General features: G+C 38.7%; 1 protein-coding gene across 14 annotated transcripts in view; it reads right to left on the minus strand.

The window, feature by feature from the left end:
* Nucleotides 1-22,907, minus strand: part of LOC116785560 (mitogen-activated protein kinase 10) — a 165,663-nt gene that overhangs the window by 30,386 nt on the left and 112,370 nt on the right. For 13 of the 14 annotated variants that reach the window (XM_032685276.1, XM_032685275.1, XM_032685287.1 and 10 more), the window contains 2 exons: nucleotides 22,430-22,595; nucleotides 19,295-19,366 (listed from right to left, as the gene is read on the minus strand). In XM_032685276.1, the coding sequence (XP_032541167.1) occupies nucleotides 19,295-19,366; nucleotides 22,430-22,595 (238 nt within the window). Of the gene's footprint in view, nucleotides 1-9,421; nucleotides 9,494-19,294; nucleotides 19,367-22,429; nucleotides 22,596-22,907 lie in introns of all 14 variants that reach the window. The other variant, XM_032685273.1, reaches the window with a different exon arrangement.

Here is a 22,907-nt window from a genome sequence, read left to right on the forward strand (position 1 = left end):
AGGGCAGCACTGGAGCTTTTGCAGCCCTGGCTTGCACCAGGAGCCAAAAGGTCAGGCTGTATGTCACAGCAACTTCAGGGATTAGTTTTGAGTAACTGAATGATCTGAATGGATAATCATGCTTCTTTACTGTATTATTTCTATCTTATATTGCTCATATACTGCCAAAACCCTTAAATAAAATACATTCATTTGGTCTTTATATATATTTATACACACACACACACACACAGACTGACATGATGGAGCACTCAGGACTTGTTTTGGTCCTATTAATAGCAATAACAAAACCATGGCCAGCAAAAGCAGGTACAGACAGACCATTTTTTAGTCAGATGGACACACAGATTTTCTCTCTAGTAATGTTTCTCCAGTTGCCTAAACCTTACTATCACTGAATTATATTCTGCAGGAAACAAATGAAAAAATATATACAGAATACATAGAACAGTCCTAATGTGAATAAGAATCTACTGTAGGTTACATTAACCAGTGAGAGATTGTAACTATAGATGTTATTTGCACATCAATTAAAAAAATAGTAACTACAAGCTAGTGAACTCATAACTCTGACAGAAATTTCCCAGGCCAAAAAAAAAGAGTGAAAAAAAATTTTGAAGAAGAAAAACAGAAGATTCTGGTTTTCCTCTTGAAATTAAACAGATGCTGGACAGACTGAAAGTTGGAAATAATTACAACCCAGAGCTCTGGGAAATTATGAAATGTCTACTTTAAAGCTATTTGAATCACCTCAGCTGTCCCTTGCCCCAAGCAGGATCAAGGAAAATGTGTCAACTATTCACAATAGCATCTGGATGATTTAAGACTGAAGAGGGGATCTAACCTGGATTTATTAGCCTGCCTCTGGCACTAGCACTGTAACATTTCTACTAACACTAAGGTGGCCATACAGAGTTACTGCAAAGATTTAAGAAAACATTTCTGAAATGTGTATCTTTTGAATGAAGATTTATCATTGAGGCCTCAGGTTGCCTCAAGCTCACCAACCACCTTTTCTCTTTGCACTCTTATACTGTCCTAAGGATTTTTCTTCCTTTGCTTTCTAAATACTTGATTATTTACCCAGAAAATAACCAGAAGTGCAGATTAAGAGACATATTTTTCTAAAGCAAAGGCATAAAATTTCTAAAGGGAAAATAATATTTTGATTTAAGAAGAAAGTGTCTCTATTGGAAAAATAAGATTCCACAATAAAGTCATCTATTTAGAGGTACCGGTTGAAAGTTTATCAGTATTTATGTTTCTGTGTGCATTGAGGCAATGTATTTCTAAAGCGTGAATTAAGGACCAGTGTTTTGCTCACTCAGTTGGCCTGCAAAGTTCAAATAAATATTTCTGCAAATTTCCAAACTATAAGGTAATGGAGCTTGGCTACAAGAGAAAATTTACAATACTTCTTGGTCTCAATCAGAACACATTAAGAGCATTTCTACAGTGTACAAAGTAATAGCTCATTAGTAAAAAAATGGAATTTAAACAGCAAATTACTGTCTTTGTACCTAAGCTGCCTAGCCTTCGAATAACAATAATTTTTCTTTTTCCTTCTCATGTTACATCTTTTTAAATCATAGGGGGTCTTTTTTGAGTGAAGGATTATATTTTGTTACGTTCAACAGCAAGGTTTTGCATGAGGGGTTGATGTTTGCCATAGGATGTTTTAGTTGTACTGTGATACAAACACCTTAATGGAATCATTTGCTGCTTCTCCTGAAAATGGAGCCTGTTTCTAAAGTCTTCCTCAAGCAGTATCTAGGGACTGTGCTGTAGAAAACACTAGAAATTCTGTTAAAAGACCTGCTTATAACAGAGCTGTTGGAATTGTGCCGGACAGTGGTGGTGATGGTGGGGAAACATGCTTCCCTGCCCAGCACACAGGACTGCACTTTCTTCACCTATTAATCAGCAGTTCTGCACAAGTTTTACTCCACTGGAGCAGCATTTACTCTTTCTGGCTAAACGTGCTGCTTCTGGAGATAGAACTAGGGCATGTCAAATCTTGCTTTTTTTAAGGTAGGCATAACAAAACCAAAACTGACACGGGGCGTTTCCTTTGTAACAGACAGACAGTTCATCTCTTTTCAATCTCAAAATCTTGAGGGAACCACATTTCTAATAATTTTCCCCTTAAATCTGCACATTCCACCAACAAGAACAAGAACTGCACTGCTTCAGGCAATTTTTTTATGCCACTAACTCAATAAAATTAGAATCATTGCTATGAACAGCTTTGTATATTTCCCTCCCAAAAACCAAATTGTGGCACCAACTGCAAAGCTGATAGCTCAACTAATTTTTTTTTTTTTAATTGGACCTTTCTTTCTAAAATAAGACAGCTAAAAACCAAAAGAACTAACCAGTTTCACTGTGGGAGACATCAGTGTCACATTCATATTTTTTCCACAGTCCCACAATTTACATATCAATCTCAATACAATTCACAAAAACTTTACATTTATAAATGCTACCAGCTGACAAGACAGTAAATGCAGAGCATTTTCTGTGTGAACACTTTGAGAAGAATGTGGCATTTGTAAAAAATTAGAATGTAACAGAAAACACTGTGCAATTGGAATAGTGGTTGCTATTTATATTCTATAATAGAATATGTGGTGATAGTAAAAATAATGTGTAGCACAAATAAAACGACTTCAGAAAACTACCATAGATAGTGGTATTGCTTGTGCAGTTGTCATTAACTTTTCAGGTGCACATTTATGACAACATTTTAACTAAAATTTTCAAACACTATTGCTTTTTAGCTGGCATTTCATTCAGTTACTGACTGTGCTTACATAGCAGCAAGCAAATCACAAAATCATACATCTTGGGTTGGAAGGGACCTTAAAGATAATCTAGTTCCAATCCCCCTGCCATGGGCAGGGACACCTTCCACTAGGCCATGTTGCTCAGAGCCCCATCCAACCCGGCCTTGAACACTTCCAGGGAAGGGGCATCCACAAATGTTACAATCTATGAGTATTCCAAGGTTACAAGTGTTTATAAGAGCCTCATAGAAGTCTGTATAGGAAGTAAGAGCTGAGTGATACAGCAGAATCCTAAAATAAGTGTTTCTCTTATTCTTGTCAGTGAAGCTGATATGGGTTTGATCAGTGCTTCCAAGAACACAGTTTGCTTCTCTGTCTCAGATGTACCTGCAACAATTTGGATAGGAAATCAAAAACTGGACTCCTCAAGCACAAAACATAGTAAACAAGTTCCTGGAAACTGCAGGGTTGCTTCTTTTTCTCAGTCACAATAAAACTATTCTGTGTTTTCATCTGTGTAATTATTCAAAAGCTCTTTTTGTCCTTTCCGAACAAGTTTTTCTTACTGTTCATGATTGAACAGTGTTTAACGAAAGTCAAATGTTGGCCTTGAAGTTTGTAAGAATACTCAGCTGCATATATCTTTCTACATATTCATCTGTCTATCAGCCTATATCAGCTGAGTCAACTCTAGCAACCTGCAGCTCAGTTCAGACTCTCCCAGTCTTTTACATCAGTTCTATCTCTACCTTTCCTCTGACTTCCAAGAAGCAAAAGTACTACACATTACTCAAAGGATGGAAAGTCAGCAAAGAGAAAAGGCTAAATAAGGAGGAAAATAAAAAAGTTTCATGCAAAAATATATGCAATAGGTCAGTTGTCAAAAAGATAACTTCCTGTAATAGGAAAGCTTATTAAGAGCATTTCAGGTGAAGAATACACATACACCCATCTCATGAAGACTTGCTTCAACAATGCTACATGTTCAGAATTTATAAAATGTGGTGTCTTCTGTAGGTCTCAAACTGTTCTTCTAGGGAAGTGATTGAAAACGTGGCTGCACAGCATTTGGTCTTGACAGCTATCTCCTCTATAGCATACTTCCTTGAAAATGCATGAACTGATTTACATTACTGGATATGAGTAAGTGTGTTCTCATGTTCCTTATATTTGCATACAGATGGTAGTTTTTCAAATATAAAATTATAAGCTGCTAGTGTATTGTCAAAGTTCAAACAATTTGTGTTTAGTACAACAATTTCTAGCAGAGTTCCACTGCTGTATTGAACATAATTAAGTACACAATAGACCATCTCTTGTCCATTCAATAGTACTGTACAAGTATTGGGAATGGTTTTTCTCAGCCTGGACACTCTTTTTTTTTTTTTTTTGGTGGTTTCTCCATGAGATCTCTGTTTCAGTATAGAATCACTGGCCATTGAGAACGGATGCTCATTAAAGAAAAACACACCAAAAAAATTACTTTTCAAACAGAGTATCATTCTCATCTCAAATTTAAAGCAGAATTAATTTTCTGTTCAAATACACAAAGCTGCTTTTCTATGAAGATTATGATTTCTAATGCAAATAATACACTGAAAAATACAGAATACCATTTCACTTACTGTTGTAACCAAGAAGTCTGTACCAGTTCGACCAGGTAAGACTACATTAGACTTTCATGCAAAATTTCTGCAGTTCCTGTGTCATTTCTCATCAGTTCATATTTCTCGACAAAGAAAATGTGCCAAGAAATTTGTTTTTAAAACGTTTGGCACAACAGTTTCCAATAACCTGTTCTCTTCTTGTGTAGTCAGAACAGGCCCTGCATCTTCTGCATAAAGCACAGAAGCCTTATGGTAGTTATTGAGATCTTCTCTGGTGTCCACAAAAATAATTTTCCACTCATCCTAGAAAGTATAAACCCACCTCTAAAAAGAGATTGTAGTCAATGCTATAATGACTTGTGTACACATGTAGCTGGACCAGCTACAGTGCATCATCTAAGAGTTCTTTGTAGATCATTCTGACTCAATACAGCAGCATTTGTTTGTGGAACCCAAGACAAAGTTATTAGGCAAAATATGTATAATTAAAAGTATTTTCAGAAAACTACCTAAATTTTGCCACTCTGCATTTCACCAGTAATTCAGTTTAATTTGATGTGAAGTTTGTAAGTAAACTACCTCTATGCTTGAAGAGTCTGTAAAAAAGTGAACAACTAGTGTTTCAGAATATGGGTCTCGAAAAAAATGGTTTTGTTTTTGTTGAAATGAAATGGCCATCAGTATAGATTGAAAAAAGTCCTTCAAGGATGCTGATGGCTTACAGTGTTTCTGTCTATTTTCTTCATCTCACACTGGTCATATTCCTGAATTTCAGACAACTAGTCTCAACACAAGGTCTGAAGGAGTGAATTTTGACTCTGACTGTGAGAATCTTTAATGATCTTGGTTGTCTTCTGAAATTTAGTTGCCCTTCCTGAGCCCTGTTTATCTTCTGAATTCCATAATATGGTTTTGAAGTTGTGCCCAGTATTTATTCAGCAGCTCATCAAATCTGTTGATGGCTGGAGAACTTCCTCTACAAACACATCGGCTGCTGCACCTGGCACTGGCTGAAAATTTCAAAAGAGCTCTGGTAAGACTGATGCCTAGTGACTTCTAAGAGAAATTCCATAGAATCGTAGAATTTTTTAGGTTGGAAAAGGCATTTAGGATTATCAAATCCAATCACTAACCCAGCACTGCCAAGACACCACCGAAGTCCATTGAAGGTGGCCTGGGCTGCAGTGATCATGCACTTGTGGAACTTGCAGTCCTGAGGGAGATGTGTCAGGCCAAGAGTAAAGTCAGGATCCTGAATTTTGGAAAACTAACTTCCAGTTCTTCAAGGAGATAGTCAATTGGACCCCTAGGAAGCAGCCCTCAGGGTCAAGGGGGCATAACAGAGCTGGCACATCTTTAAGGACATTTTCCATGCAGCACAAGAGCTGGCAATCCTCAAGCACAAGAAAACATGAACATTTCCTCACTATTCCAGTATCTACTTGTAGTATTCCTGTCTGTTTCTAGTCTTCTAGAACCTTCTGTGGTGGTGCACTTCTGTCTTTGTAACGTTTTACAGCTGGATGCACGATGATAATGTACCCAGCCTAGAGGTAGGTAATGCATTAGCATTATTAAATACCTCCTAAATGAATCCTAAAACTGTGCATAAAACCTCTGTGCCCCAGTCTCTCTGATCTGCACAGCCTGACTGCAGTTGCAGAATAAGGCTGTGTGATGCCTTTTGCAGACACCTGTGGTTTATACCAAGAGAAGCTGACATCACACTAACCCCACACCTTTTGTACTTATCTCCCTAAGCTTTCACAGCTACAGGATCTAAAGGCACATTCATCATTGTCTGCCCAAAATGCATTCAGTGGTTTAAAAAAAAAATGTGTAACTACCACTTTAACAGCTCACCAGAGGACTAAGGCACCTCCTCAACTCCTTCAGATCACTTATGCAGTGATGAGAAAAGAGTAACAGTCTCCCTCATAAGATCTTGAGAAGAACACACAGAACAAAAGTCAACTCACAGGTACAGTCAGCTTTTCATGTTGCTTCTGAGGCAACACAACGCACCATGTTGCCATTTTCCCCTTGCTCGAGGCACAAGCATATCCAAGCTTCATGATAATAGGTGGGTTTTTTTTGAAAGCAGAACTGCTGCTGTCAACCTTGAAAGAAGTTTCACGTGAAATTAAGAAAAACAAAATAACGCTTTAGCTCACAATTAACCGCATGCACCAAAAATGGTAGAGAAACACTAAAATTTCAAGGATCGGTAAAGATCACGAGGATTTTGGACACTGCAAACCATCCTTCAAAATTGGGAGTTTAAAAAGAAGAGGTGGGTTCTGTTCTCAGCTTCATACAAGTGATTTCAGTGAATTCAAATGGATTACAGGAGTGGTACAGAGCTGCAGCCTAGCCAAGCACTCCATTCTGCACTTACGCTGAGGCATTTTCTGCTTTCATGCTTGTGAATTTTGCTACAGAATTTTTTAAGTTAGCTGAATGGACCATTTAGTTGTGTAAACAGTAACAGTATCAAATGACCTACACTCCTTAACGACCGGAAAATGGCAAAGAGTAAATTTTGCAGTCAAATGTATGACTGACAGTGCCTTTCTCATGAATATTCAGTCTTTCAGCTTCAAAACTGCTTTTCATAGTTATTATTGCATAAAAATTGACACAAATTAGTATTGAATACTCTTCAAATCAGAGTGTGGTTGTGAAATGAAGCACTGCCTATTAAGAAAAAATTGCTGATAGCAGATTCTGGTACACTGCCAGTCTTAACCCATTTTACATCAATTTTATGTCAAAGAGGAAACTTTTCTAAAGAAGCAGATATCTAGTTACTCTTGCTCCTGCACTTAAATATATCCTTAAGAATGCTGCCCTCAAGCTCTCAGGGTTTATAATCTCTGCTGATGGAATTATACAGCTGCCTAACTCATCTGAAGAAATAATCCTTTCCACAGCAACGCTAAGCATTTTCTGTGCAGGGGTCAGGAAGATGCCATGAGGTCATCAGTCTCAGCAGCTTTCTGACTGGTTTTCAGCTGCACAGATGGGCAGGGGAGCCAGAAGTGCTGAACCCCGGCTGGTGCCTGCTCAGCAGCAGGGAAGGGGTGGGGGGATGGATTTGGAGAAGAGGTGGCTTTGAGGAGGGACGCTCAGCAGCCTGAAAACAAGCAGTAGCATTGTACTCTGTTCGCAGAATAGGCACTCATGGAACAGCAGAGGAAAAGCAGAGTGGTTCATAAAATGCAGTGCAAGTTTAGCAGTGTGTTATAAATACAAATGAAGAATGTGAACTCAATTACAGACCAATCCCAAACACATCAGCAGCTGGTAGTGATGATTTCTGTGGAGTTATTGCAATAATGGTTTAATTATAGAGGGTTTGTGCTCTTTCTTTTTAACAAGTATGCAGCTGTACCAAATAAATCAGTTTCTGAAGTGCTATTTAAGACATATTCAATTCTTTTTGTATTTATTTGGGGGTTTCTTTAAATGATACCTTATAAAAGGTAAGTCTATGAACGTAAAAACAGTTCCAAGTACTGAAGGATGCTAACCCCTACACATAAATGTCTCACTCCACATTCACAGGAAACACAAGCACAACCTGAGCCAAATCTTCCAGAACACAAATAGGTGCTAATGATTTCCATTACCACATAGAAGGGAAAGGTTTACTATCACATATGCAGAAGATATGTGCTCCAGATCACACATAAACAAAAGGGAAGTGTACTGTTCATTTCATATGCATATGCTCACCCAGAATTTTGGACAAAACACAAATTAGAATCTTACTAGACAGGGTTGTGAAAATATTAATGATATAATTGCCTCCTTTCATTTCTTTAATGCTCTTCAGATAATACTTTTCCCACATTTTGATCAAAATATTGAAACCTTTAAAGTGTGAATGAGGCCAAAAGTGAAGTGCTGAATTGAATTGATATGTGTATACACACACACATAAGTGTACATGTACACACATTCAGAGAAAGCTACATGAAAATGAATAATGCCCAGAAACTCCTCTAAGTACAGAGTTTAGATTAGGAGGAAAACTTGTACACAGGTCATCTCCATTTCTCATTTTCATAATCCTACGAACCATGAATGACTGGAGTTAGACCAAACATGCTCTGTTGCTGTTGTGCATAAGAAACATTTTCACAAACTGGTAAATAATAAAGTACATACTGAAGTTTTAATAAAGCATCAAATAAAATAAGAATATGGCTGCCTCGATCCTGAATCTAGAATGGTCTCTAAGGAAAACATGCACACCTAGTCTGCTTGGTCCTCTTGTCCACTGATTTAATGCACCTATCTATAAATCACTTCAAGAATGTATCAAGAATATATTCTGTTTTCACATAATAGCTACATTTACTTAAATAAAGGATGACAGACTGAAGTCTGCTACAACAGTTCCTCAAGAATTTCCCAGTCTTCTGAGTCATTAAATTGCTACAAATGACAATTTTAGTCTTGGGAAGAAGAAGTTGTGTCCAAATTGAAACCTTTTCCTACTTTTCTACTTTAATACCATTTGCAGAGCAACCAAATAAAGAAATAAGCATTTCTACTAGCCACATCTCAGTTAATCTGACATGTAGAAATGCATGTAAAATGCAGAACCTCTTACATGTCATCCTGCGGCAAACAGTGGCTTGTGCCTACCCCCCTGCTACGACCTTTAAGAAACCTCTTTTATGAAACACACCCCTCCCACCCACCCCCCCAAATTAATAAAGAGACATTCATAACAACAAAACTGCGGTCACTGGCTGCAGAAAGCGATTCTGATGAGCCATGTAGGATGTTGTTTTCCATCTCCTTATGCTATACTTACTGTGGTTTCCACCTAAGGCTGTTGCTGAGAGGCACTAATGGTTTGTTGACATATTGGTTTGCAGGGATTTTGCAGTGGGACTTAACCCAACTCTTTAGGTACAGTACAGATATATGTCAGCACTAGTCTAGCAGGAAAGGGCTGGAAGGGGAAGGGTTGGAAGTACCCACTGAGGCCAAAATAGCTGCTAGGAAGGATACGATCAGTGCCAGGAAACAACACAGCACCTTTAATCATTTCTCCCATGATGCACCCTACTGACCACATGTCAACTGAAAACAAAAATGAAATGAAGGTAAACAAGAAAACAGGAACAGAACAACAAATAAATGAGAAGACTTATCCAATCATGCTATAGCACTGTGCCTGCAGCCCACACTGCAGATACAGACCTGCCTTTCGCTCTCTGCGGGTGCTTTTCTGTCGGAGCATACAAATTTCATGACAACATAGCAGGTCTGAAAAAAATCAACTCCAACACTTTTCTTTACCCCAGTGTGGATGAAAGACAATGCTATTAAATACAGAAAACCAAGTGAGACCCACAGCTGGCTACTGTGTCATAATACAACTTTGTAATTAAAATGTACCAATTAATTTTGTCTTTTTCAAGTTTTCGTTTGCATTCATTACCTAGGTTTATGCTGCTTTGTCTTGTAAATGAATGCTGGTCTCTGTATTCAATAAGGATATGCAAATTGTTTTTTCCTTTATCATTCCAGTTACCAGAGATCCATGCATATTTTCAGAAGCTGAACTGCCAGAAGCCACAAAAGGATCTTGGGTCCTTGTGAAGACATATCCACCTCTTATTCAGGGGTATAAATAGAATTTGTTGAGATCATTCAACTTCAACAATACTTGCTTTAGAGCCTCTTGGCTCACTTCCACCAAGTCTCAGTGAAGCCTGCAGTCCATAACAGGGGTCTTGAGAATCTCATAAGATTTCCATTTGCCATGATGGGAAATGGCGATTTCTAAACAGGTCAGTTGAGACACAGAAGCACTAAGCTGTACCTTCTGCATGGAAGCTCAGAGCAAACTGGGGGACTACTGACCTCATACAGAGAAGAGCAGTTCAGCTGGGTCAGACAAAGCTAACCACAATTTACACTGGAACACAAGGTGAAAATCAGACTCCTTATATCCAGCACAGGATTAAGGTGGCATTTTCCCCCATAGTGATACCATGAAACCACATTACCTCTGCTGTCCTTGCTCTATGATAAGTCATAGGGCATGGAAGCAAGAAAAGGGGCAGACTGGTCTCTCAGGACCAGAAACCGTGGGGAAAAATATGAAAGCATCATGCTGTTTGGGTAAATTTACTCTTATAATTTCATATTGAGCAACAATTTAAAGTGCATTTGACTTTGAAAGTAAATGTCCTATCTATGGAAATCTTAACATGCCTTGGTCTAAGGGTTCCCTGTTGCTTTATTTAGCATATGAAAAGCTTCAAAAACTACAAAAAAAAATAAATCAACAAACAAAAACCCAAAAAAAACTAAATAAAAGGCTACTTGTTTGGAAGCAATAAGCAGACCTAGAGATGCAAATTATTGCTGCTTTAATCACAAGCTAAATGGCATGCAAAATATCAGGAAAAGATAGAGCAAGCAGTTGTTTGTTCGTCTGTTATTAATTCCTTTTTATTTTCAGAGACTGCCTTCTGACATCACTGCTCTATGCTCTGCTTCAGAGCACACACACAGAAGTTGAACCAGTGACTTACTAAACTGCAAACTGTGTAAAATCAGAGATGATTATATCATCTCCTCCGCTACTCCTGAGGTTTTGGGGAGGAAAATTTCCAAATCAGAAGAAGCAAAGGTGAACATCTGAATATAATCAATGTCCAAAGAGCCTTCTTGACTGCTGCCTCTTTTTTCTCTCCTGAGCCAATTAGAAATAAGTCAAAGTGGAACCCAGAGTTTGCTGTGTGTTTAAGAGAAGTAGTCAGTTGGAGGTTAGGAGTTTCAGCATATACAGCAGCAGCTGTCAGAAGCCCCAGTTAAGGCACTGAGACCTGTGCAAAACTCCAGAAAGGACTGCAGTACAGATATCTATGTCTCAATCCTCTGCCTAATTTAGTCCAACACCAATCCAGATGTAGTCTGAGTAATTTTAGTCGTACAAGCATCAGAAAAAACAAGCACACCACAATTTCTAAACATTTGCACTCAACTCCAAAGCACTGAAAAGTTACATCTGGTACAAGATGTTTTTTCAAATGCAAGATATTCACTAAGACTGGCAATGTTCCACCAAGACATGGAACATCCCTAAGCTTTAATCAAGTGCAGGCTAACTTCTAGTCACAGAGACTTCTGCGTGGCTCTGGGTAAAACTTCAGTTTAGCAACTATTTGCCTTGATGTTTTAAGATCACATGAAACAGTGTTAAGGAATAAAACCTACAACCTTTTAAGACTCTCTGAAGTGAATCTGCTGAGATTTGCATAGCCCTTGATGAGAAACCCACTCTCCATTAGATTATCCTGGATTACTAAAATGAGGGGATTTTTAATTTGTTCAAATTCTCTACAAACCAGATTATTGCATAGAACTGCTCTGAAACGCATTCTTGAATATGTACATATACCTCATAATATGAGTAAACTTTCCAAGGACACCAAATGCCTCCCTGGCATAGCCACCTTGAATAAATGCTCAGCAGAAACCATATGCAACTGTCTTCCTCAATAAAGGAAATATTTTACCCACACAGCAAATCTCTTCCTCTCTGGGATACCTCCTTGTTCAGATTCCCAATCAAAGAGCTAAAAAATACTTTATACAGTGATTGCATCAGGGTTGTCTTGCAAAACACTTAAGGAATGAATCTGTCCTGCACAGGAACCTTCAAAATCTCTCCAGGGGTTTGAATAGAGCTTGGAGAGGTTGAACAGAAGTTGTTCTGCTGCCACATATACATGACCCCTGTCTCCTAAAGCTTCCTGTGTCCTGGGGAAGCAGTCTGGTCTGGCTGCTGACATGGCCCTTCACAGGGAAGGTGATGAAAGATAGTGAGGGGAAAGTTGGGATGGAAGAACACTAACAAGAGACGTATTCCTCTTGTGTTTTAGTCTCACACATTTCCTGACCCAAATGAGTGCTTGCTCATCCTTCCAGATTCCAGATTCCACTCAACAAAGATGCAGAAAGATCAGGAATTGTAGAACTAGCCAAAGATGTTCTATGTGGAAATGATCCAAGTCAACCTTCCATGGATACCTCACTTGTAACTCTACATTCTCCTCTTGCCAAACTGCAGGTTCTCTGGGGCTTGACAAAGCACAACAAGAGGGATCCCATAAGGAAAATCTGTGACTGCCCCTGCTAAAACTCACACCGAGGTGGCTCTTCAGTTCTGCACTCAGTAGACTCCGGCTGTCATTCAATGGCAATCGTGACATTCAGATTAAAATTCATTAAATGCATGCCATGGGAAACTCCAGAGACCAGAGATGCAGGCACAGCTGAATGAGCTTTACTATCTTTCCCAACCTCATGGGCTAGTTCACACTTTCTGCCCAGAGCATCAGTGAGAATGCCAAACATACACATTTGTAATAGCTCCTGTTTTAGTGATGCAGAAATCGCCCCTCTGCAAGCTGACAAGAGATGTTTGCATCCTCAAAACTGACTTGGGAAGACTATGATAGACATATTAATGAAGCAAATCATCATACCTGATTTTATGTGTGTAACTGTAGGCCAAAATATTTAGCACACAATGCTGCTTGCCAATGGCTGAGGTGCAAACTCTGGTAAAATGTCAAGGTAACTGAGTATGCCTGTCACAACAGTGAGTTTCTCTCTCCAAATTCTCCTAGAATGGAAAGCCACCTTGCTGGGCAAGACCTCTCTTTACCTTCATCTCTGTTGTGGACTTGCACCAATATCTGCTCTGAAGAACCATTTCTAGGCCCTTGAATTTTCAGGAGGAAAAATACAGTAGTCTGTACTGGACACAGTTATCTCATTTTTACAGATTGTTGTTCCTAAGCAATAAAAAAGGATACAGTTTATAAAAATACTCAGTAATTCTTAGTAACACATGGGCAAAGCTGCTTTTTTTTCATATGCTCCAGCTACCACAGCTACAAAGGCTTCAGACTGCCAACGCCAAGGAAGGTCCGTGATGTGTGGCATTTGTCATGATTGCTGTGGAGATGGCTCAAACTCTTGAAAAAGATTTTAAAAAACCCAAAGCCACCAAATCCCTATCTCCCTCAATTCCAGCTAAGTCACAGCAAATTCCCAGTTTTGTGACATTCTACACTGGGGCAGGTTTGTTGGCAGGACTTGTGACCCCATGGGGTACCCATGCTGGAGCAGCCTGTGCCTGAAGGACTGCACCCCATGGAAAGGGACCAATACTGGAGCAGTTCATGAAGAACTGCAGCCCATAGGATGGACTCACACTGGAGAAGTTCATGGAGGACTGTCTCCTATAGGAGGGACCTCATGCTGGAGCAGGGAAAGGACTCCTCTCCCCGAGGAGGAAGCAGCAGCAGAAACAACATGTAATGAAGGGACCATAATCCCCATTCCCCCTCTCCCTGTGTTACTGGGGTGGAAGAGATAGAGAATGAAGAATAAAGTTAAGCCTGCGAAGGAGGGAGAGGTAGAGGGAAGGTGTTTTTAAGATTTGTTTTATTTCTCATTATCCAACTCTAATTTTGTTTGGTAATAAATTCAACTAATTTCCCTTAGTCAAGTCTGTTTTGCCCATGACAGTAATCGGTGAGTGATCTCTCTCTGTCCTGGTCTCAACTCATGAGCCTATATTTTCTCCCCCCTGTCCAGTCATGGAGGGAAGTGATAGAGTGGCTTTGGTGGGCACCTGGCATCCAGCCAGGGTCAACCCACCAGAGTGCAGGAGCTTTGCCCACCTGGAGAAATGTAGAAGGAGGTAGGAACCACACGACATCTGTGTTCTCCTTCAGAGGTTGGCTCTTAAGTTGCAGTGCCAAAGAAGGGCTAAAAAAATAACTATTTTCCCTTGGGAAGTTATGCTCAAGTGTTCCTTTCAGAACAGCAGAGCTTGCAGTGGTACTGGAAGGGATGCTACAGGATATTAAGAGGCACGTGTATATAAAGAAAAGGCCATGAGAATCCTGAGAGGCAAGCTCAAGAATGAGTGGAGGCACATGGAATGACTCATGTCCTTTCCTTTCTCCCATTTTCTTTTGAATATAACCATATAAAAAAACCCCACATTACAGTAAGAGAGACCTATAGAGAATATTGCCAAGGAACGTGAAACACACTACGCTGCATCTAACAGACTGTAACATTTCAAACAGGTTTTGCAGATCCTGCAGTTGCTAGATCTGGGTCCTCTTTTTACCTTAATTTACATTTTGACTTTGAAGTATCTCTTCTCAGGTCTCAAAGAGTATTTAAGTACACTTGTGTTACCTCTTTCAGCAGGAAGCCCACAGGTAGTCTCTCTTGCTACAATACAAACAGATTAGCATATCATTTAAGTATACTTATATATTTTCATATCTGATAAATGATATGTGATTTTGAGTATGTTCCAGTTCTCTATTTTGATCCTGACTAAATACCTGCAGGCTCTTGACAAAAGGCAATTCAGTACTATTTTGTCCACAAGTTCTAAATTCTCTCCTTAACTGTACCAGTGAAACTCAGCTCAAATTAGCACAGTTGCCATCGAGTAAAAACTGCTTAAGTGCACAGAAAAAAAACCAAAATATTTGAGACCATCCAGTTTTCATAGGTTCCTGAAAGGGCAAATAACTTGCCTTGGTTGAAATTCCTACAAGGTAGCAGTGGGTGTAGCACATATCTACACATCAGCACTTGGTCACATTTGAACCTGCATGTTCAGACCCATGCTGAAAATATTTCAGGTGACTGCTGGGAAAGCAATGGATCATCATCATTGTAGCACCTGAGATCCACTTCAAATGCTACAGAGATGACAGATAGCGTGGGTGGGTCTCATGCTAAGGTGTAAATTAAACTCTATAAACTCTTAGAGTATGCATATCTGAATTAAAAAAGAGAAGAATGGCAACAACCAAATCATCCTCACACCTACTCTGAAGTCTCTTTGAGACAGACCTGGTCTCATATGAACAAATTTTAAGAAAAATCCTGAGTCCAAAACCAAATACCCAGGGAGGAATCACCCAGCTCAACAAAATCCAAACTTAGCCATCAATGTCATCATAACTAACACAACTTAAGCACGAGGCTACCACGTACCAGCTGATCCAACCTGGAAAGCCAGGCTACTTGTTCTTCATAGTATCTTTTAAATAATCCTGATGCTAATTGCCAGTTCTGGGTTTTGTTGGTTTGGGTGGGTTTGTTTTGTTTTGTTTTGTTTTTTTAAGGCAAAACATGCCTTAGGAAAATACTACTGGGAACAAGAAAAGCAACAGACTGCACTAAACAAAATTGCAGAAGTTTTATTATACTAAACTTCAGGAAAACACCCAACATGCACTGAAAACACTAGGATTGCACCCAATGCAGACCTTATTTCAAATGCAAAGATAAATTCTGCTAATGAGTGGTGGAAAGGCAGCACCTTTTCCTAAAAGACTTTCTTGATTCAAATTTTTCTTCCCTAAGGCAATAGAACACTCTCTGTCAGATGTCAGAGAGCATCTCTTAATCCCACTACTCTCAAAGACAGCTGGCGGGCAAAGGAATTTCTGAAAATGTGGCCACAGAAATCATTAACTTCATCTGTTAATGCTGACTTCTCTTCACAATCCATTTTGCACGTTGATAATTACACAGAATAAAGTTGAAATTTCTCCCTCTTGCTGTCTTAATGGTATTTTCTCTTTTGACTGTCGTAGAGTCTAAGCTATTTGCAGTAGGAATTCTGTTTTTCATATTTGCCACAGAATTTCAGGCCTAGTCAAACTTAAGATGCTTGGCTGTTATCACAATATATTTCTGTGACTAAGTAATTGTTTTCTCTTCCATCTGCTGAAGGACTCACACATGGACTTTCTAGAATACCATCCTCTACATGGCTCCTTTTCAGTACTGAAAAGAAATGTTGTGATTTTCCCCATTAAGTCATGTCTGCCATGGCCTTGGCAGCTCATTATCTTAATAAATCTGTCTCATCTGAATGCATTCATTTTAAGTTTTCCCTTCTCTTCACACAAAAAACAGAAATACATTTCCAATCCTTAAATTGAAATCTTATGAGATTTTGAAGACCTTATTACCTAGAGCTGAACACAGCTTTGGGGAAAGCCCTGGGAGATTCTAACATATTTCCAATGGCATTGAAGAGATTGGGCAGTTTTTAGTTGCTTTCATTCTTTCTGATTTAACTGAGGCAAAAGTGGAATAAGCATCAAAGAAACACTGAGTGAAAAACTCAGAAGTGGACTACAAAAGCTTACCAGAACTTGCCAGGAATATTTTGGTCTGCAAATCCACCTGGAAATGGATTGAAAACTGGATTTTTTCTCAAGAGGGTCTGAGACAAGCAAGTCTCCCTGACAGTATCTGCGTTAGTTGAATAACAAGCAATAAAAATACCTGCTAGGCAATTTTTGCCTGGTACTTCTCCAGGAGACTGGAGGCTGTTGTTTGTTTGAAAACCAGCTGTAGTCCATTTAGATTTCAGAGCTTTCTTATAACAACTAAAGACAATGTTTCTTATTTATGTTTTAAAACTGAAATTTCATTTCAAGTCCGCAGAACCTAAGCGCAATGGTAACTCAGTGTGATGGTTTAGATAAGATTAACTTTTTAAAATTTTTCTTTTCATAAAACTTGGCAGCAGCTGTGAATTTTTTCCTAGATGTATGCTGTGCCATACACAAATATTCCTACTCCAGACTAGAAACAAGTAAGCTTATACTGATAGCAAGTGCACACAGTAGACAGTCATCTGAATAATTAAAAAGAACCGATGCTTCTTGTTTCTATACAGACTTGCCTTTCAGCTAGAAAACCCTCTGTTGGAAGGTCTTAGGTAGCCCAAGAGAAGTATGTAATGTCCTTCTGTGAAGTTTACCTGCAGCTGCATAAATGCTTCTCCAGCTCTTCCTGTACCTGAGAGGGAAACTAGATCTGCTCATCAACAGCCACAGAGGGATGGGAAATAATATGGACCCATACACAGATCAGTCTTCCCAACACTGACAACTCATCCATGGGGTCAAACTGGTTAACAAATGAATACTGAATTGGAAATGAATGTACAGATTCCTTTTTTTCCTTTTTTTTTTAATTGTTTTTTTTTTTTAATTCCCATTCACCTGAATAAATCCACCACTAAAATATGGTAGTAATTGCGGCCTGGCCCACATACACTCCATTTCAGGGTATGGGGATTTCTGATGATTTAAAAATTAGGACTATCCCACAATTTACACAATGTTTGCTGCATTTGCTAAAAAAATCAGTTGTTCTTTTCAACTGATATTGAAATGGTAAAAGGTATTTAAAAAATATTCTATTTCTATCCCTGAACAAGACGCTGTCATGAGACACTGATGTCACAGCCAGACAGAAACTAAATAATTCTCATGTTTGAATGATTTTTTAAAACATTGCTTAAATTATATGGCATTTATTTTTTTCTATAAATGGGCAGAAGAACATGACTTTTAAATATAATTTGTTGTTGAAAAAGGAGAGCAACCCATTAACCACGCAACCATGCTTTTACCCTGAAACCATTCCTTTTATGTATTCTTGTTGCTTATCAACTAAAATCCCAATCAGACTTCTAATAGTAAACCCAACATTTTTATTTCACTGTCATGTTTTGCATCCAATAACTTTCCAGTCCACATTCCTATAAGACTGGAAGCCAGTTCAGCGCTGCTGTTTCCCCCTCAGCAGAACAGGAGGTACCTGCTGTTTCTCCATCTACCTGTTAGTGACGTATAACTGCATCCTCACCGGGCTATGGAGCACGGCTCTGCTTTCAGAGATAGTTAACAGAGCTGTGAAAATAGGACAGGCAGGAACTAACTCTGACAAACATGACATGACAGGAATTACTCAAGAGTCAGCAAAAAAATAATTACTTCCATGGCTATATGTCTATGAAAGCTGGGTTTGCTTCACATCAACTGCTGGTGTCTGCTGATGCCAGATTTTCGTGGTGCCTTTCTGCCAACTTGCTGGAAATAATATGCCTTTTTGTTTCTGAAAGTGGAAGATATACTATGCTGCTGCATTTTATTCTCATGGGCAAAATATAGACCACTTACATTTCTAAGCCACCATGGGCTTGGTTTAGCCTGTGATAAACAGAAGGCTAACCAGACACCTCCTCTTTTGTTTTCATTTTCTAATATTGCTTTTACCACCTTGGAAGTGGCAAAAATAATATCACTCAAGACAAGAAGAACAAGATGGAAGGGATATACAGTTTAATTGACACAGATCTCATGCAAGTAAACGGAAGTCCATTTTTAAATCAAGAGAATCTGATTTCAGGCCAATTTAGAAACCACGGCAGATAAACGGTTGCCTTAAACTGGGCGAGTCAAATTCTTCATTTTGGTTTAAAGAAAAAAAAATGTTGTATTGACTCAACTCTGAGCCCATACAGCATTGAGATGAATCCAAAACCATGATGCATTAGCAAGCAAAAGATTATGATGTCACCACAAATGTTATGAAGTCACAATTTCCAAAACATGAAAGCAGAAAAACAGATTTACAGGAACAATATGGGTTAAGTTAGGAGTTTTTTCTTTTTTTCTTATTTTTTCTTTCAAGGATAATAATTAAATCTATCCAATTTGCAATCATAATGCTTGTTTTCTATATTTCTGATTGGCATAACATAAATGCTATATAAAACAGAATGATTACAGGTTTCAAAGTAACTTAACTGACTGAAATAATTCTGTGCATCTGTTTTTCATTTTCAATTTTGTTCATATCAGTAGTGTGCTATTTTCATTCAGTCATACCTCTGGGATTCAACTTTTTGCTTCTATCTTTACAGTCCTGGTATAGTCATTTTATGGTAAAAGGGATGGGGTGGAGGAGAGGAACAAATAATAGGTGAAGCTGCAGCAAATGGCACAAGGATACAGTCCCTTCCTGGAAAGAGGATTTTGTGGCGAACCATTTCTCCCATAATGCATCCCACAGACCATATATCCACTAGAACAGCAGAGACAGGGAAGTGAAGAAGGAGGGAAAAAAAGCAAAGTTAACTACGACATTTCACTCCTAAAGGAGGGGAAAAAGAGCAGGTTGATCAGAACAGTACAGTTTGTTTTGTGGTTTTGTTGGGTTTCTTTTTTGTGTCTCACCAAAAGCTAAAATAAATAAATAAGTAAAAGCTGTGTCAGTCAGCTCAACAGTAGTTAGTAACAACAGCGGAAAAAGTTTAAAATCAACATTTTGGGTAAATGTCCAGAGCTAGCAAGTAAAGATCAAGTAATAACTGCACAGACCCATGGTATATACTGAATTTATGGTGAAAAAACAAGTCTTTTTTATTTTTTTTTCCTCAGAAAAAATCCAAACCCAGATAATGATAATCTGGAATACATCCTACTGTCAGCCAGGCAGTTTCTAGACTTTGTCCTGCAGCACTGAGTCTCTCTGCAGCAGTTCCAAAGGAAACTGCTCACCCAAGTAAAGGCCATATGATAAGTACCACCCTTAGGGGTTATTTAAAACTATTTCAGTCTAGTTACCTATCTAGATGTATCTGTCTGTACCTACATACCAGCTAGGAACAACCAGAGAGCGTGACCTGAGTGGACTCTGCTTTGTACTGCGTAAGTACACAAAATAAATGCTAAAACAAATGCTCCTCAGGACAACTACCAACAATACTATGAACATTTCTTATTCCTGATCCTGCCTTCTTCAGCTTTTAGATGCAATATGCATAGCTATGTTATCTGCTTAACTTGGGTGGGGGTTTTTTGTCCCTTAGGTCTTACAAGAAAAAAAGGCTGTACAGATACTGTGACACAGTATGCACAGAAAAAAAAGTCCCCTGAATTCTGTGTGAAGAGGAAAAAACTGCTTTCAAATGCTTTAAAAGACTATGTTTTTTCTCAGCTTTGAATCCTCATTTTTTTGTCATGTTTGACCTATGCAACCAGTTTTCTCCTCTTTTTCTTCCCCCTTTTTATCCTTCAACAGCAATTCAAAACAAACCAAAGAAACAAACAAACAACTCATTTCTTGGTAAAACAAAATAAAGGTGAAATGTTCCATTTGGGAAAAGGAGGGTACAGGTATAAGGGGCATGGGACAGCAAAAGCATGCCTGAGGCAGTGGCAGAGTTTTCTTCATAGTGACAGTTTTGGGACCTTCTACAGAAGTGCAGCAAACTGGTTATAATTATGCATCTTTAGCCAACCAAGTGCAGAAAGAAAATGAAAGCAGTGAACAGTCCTTATACAGGCAGTGTACATCGTTAGAGGAAAAAAAAAAGTAGGGGAGCTTCAGTAATGTGGCAGCATAGGCCAGAGCAGGGAAGCAAAGAACAACCCTTTCTGTTGACTTCCTTGGGAGCTGGATCAGAGCCTCCAGGCAGAACAGCTCCTCTGACAGCTGACCTTCATTTTCAAATATTTTCTTCTCTTTCTCTGTTTACTGGATTTTGTCTTTGTATAAGGGAGACAAGGTCATTCATCTTAAGCCAGATTCATTGACCAGGGAAGTCAAAGGAAGTCTTTATGGTAACTTCAATGGGCATCTGATCAGGGCCTTTGAATGTGGTAAACGTTCTTAGAACCTTCCCAGCTGTGTACTTCGTCACAAAAGCATGTCTAACTTTTTCTTGGTGCAGTTTTAATCATGTGAAAAGCAAATGCTTTCTCTGTCCTTTCATGGACAATAACATCAACAATGGTAATCATCTACTAAATGTCTGGAGAAAAAAAAAGGCAAAAGAATTAATCTGACAGTAGAAGAAACTCTGGATTTTGACTAAGGAACTATCTAGAGCGTGCTGAGTGTAGTTCAAATTTCTAATGGCACAGCAAAAATTTCATTTAGAAAATACTTTACAGAACATTCTTCCTTTTTCAGAAACTATTCTCTGTGCTTAGACTCTGCCTAACAAGTCTTTAGTTTTTAGGATTTTATATTAAAATGTATACTTTAAATTCATAAACAATACAAATAATTCATAGAGAGACTTGCTAATTTCAGAAGAGGTCATGTTTCACTGCCCTTTACAGGATGCAGTTGGCTATTAGCAGAAGTTCTCCCCCAGGTTAGCTAACCTCTTCAATGGAAATTAAGTAGGGCACTTTTTAATAAATTCCTGTATTTGCCATCCAAAAGTCTCCTTGCCAAACACAAGTTGCTAGATTTTGATGGCAGAATCTGAGTCATAGTGTATTCCCTCCTTTCCTGGTCTACCTGGCACTCAGATGCAATTCTCAGTTATGTTATAAAATGAGAATCACTTACAAAGCTTTCCCTTCATCCCCTGCAAAATGTGAGTTCTTCCTTACCTGTTTCTCTATAGCAAGCACCCCCACCTGCTTTTCATAATCTTTCCAGGGACCAAGATCTCTCACAGACTATTCAGAGCAAAATTCTATTTACTTCTAGGGAGATTACATACAAATTATATGCATTTTCTTTTAGTTACAGCTTTTTCCTCTTCTCTGCAATTCTACTTGTCATTAAAAAAAAAAGACTCAAACTGCAAAATTTATACCTAGAGCTTGACCACATGAAACCCGTCAGTAAAACCTGGGACTTTGGTTAAATCTATCATGAAGAAGGAAATCATTCCTGAAATTCAGATCTAGCTCTGGATTTGGACAAATTCTGGAAGGGCTAGGATTTGCTATTTCAGCTTGTACCTCTTCTTCTTCCTTTAAACAGCTCAGAGACTCAGACTCAATTTTGGAACACATCACTCATTCAGCAATTCCAGTGGTTCCCACACTCTTTCACAGCCACAGGAGCCAAGGATACTCTTGTCAGAAAGAGCTAACTGTATTTGTTAAGCTCAACCACCACTAAGAAGGAGTTTCTTATTACTCTGCAATCCCACACTGATATATTCACCCGCATTACATCCCAAATACATTCTGTAGCTGCAGTACACAACAGTGAGAAACTGCTCTAATTCAAGATGTCATTTCTCTTTACATTTTCTCTTTCTCCTTCAGGTGCCCCTTTCAACTGTAGAAGCAAACCTTGCACTTCAGGTCACACTGTGCTGTGAAATTGCAGCCCTACCGTTCTCCTTGTAGCCCATTCCCAAGATGACCTCTGGTGCTCTGTAGTAACGTGTCACCACATAGGGAGTCATCATGAAGCTAGTGCCTGCAGTCCTGGCCAGTCCAAAATCCAAAATCTTCAATGTGCAGTCAGATTTTACTACAATATTACTTGGTTTTAAATCCTGCAAGAGAAAATGAAAAGACACATGACTGTCATTCATAAAACCAGGCACAGCTGTGATACAGATTGATCCTTTAGGTCACCCTTCAAAAATTCTTCTAATTTTCTGACACAGTTACTATCACAAATTCCTGTAAATACACAGCGAAACCTTTCTACTATTTTCTGTAGCAAACTGTTCTGGAAGTTGTTCTAACTTGGCATACTGTTGGACTTTACCTGGGTAGCTTTACCTGGATAGCAGAAGGCTACTGGTGTTAAATTAATTGCATTTAGCAATTAATTCAAGATTAATTAGTTCAAGAAACTAGGA

The sequence above is a fragment of the Chiroxiphia lanceolata genome, chromosome 4 (assembly GCF_009829145.1).
Source record: "Chiroxiphia lanceolata isolate bChiLan1 chromosome 4, bChiLan1.pri, whole genome shotgun sequence".
In the NCBI taxonomy this organism is placed as follows: Eukaryota; Metazoa; Chordata; class Aves; order Passeriformes; family Pipridae; genus Chiroxiphia; species Chiroxiphia lanceolata.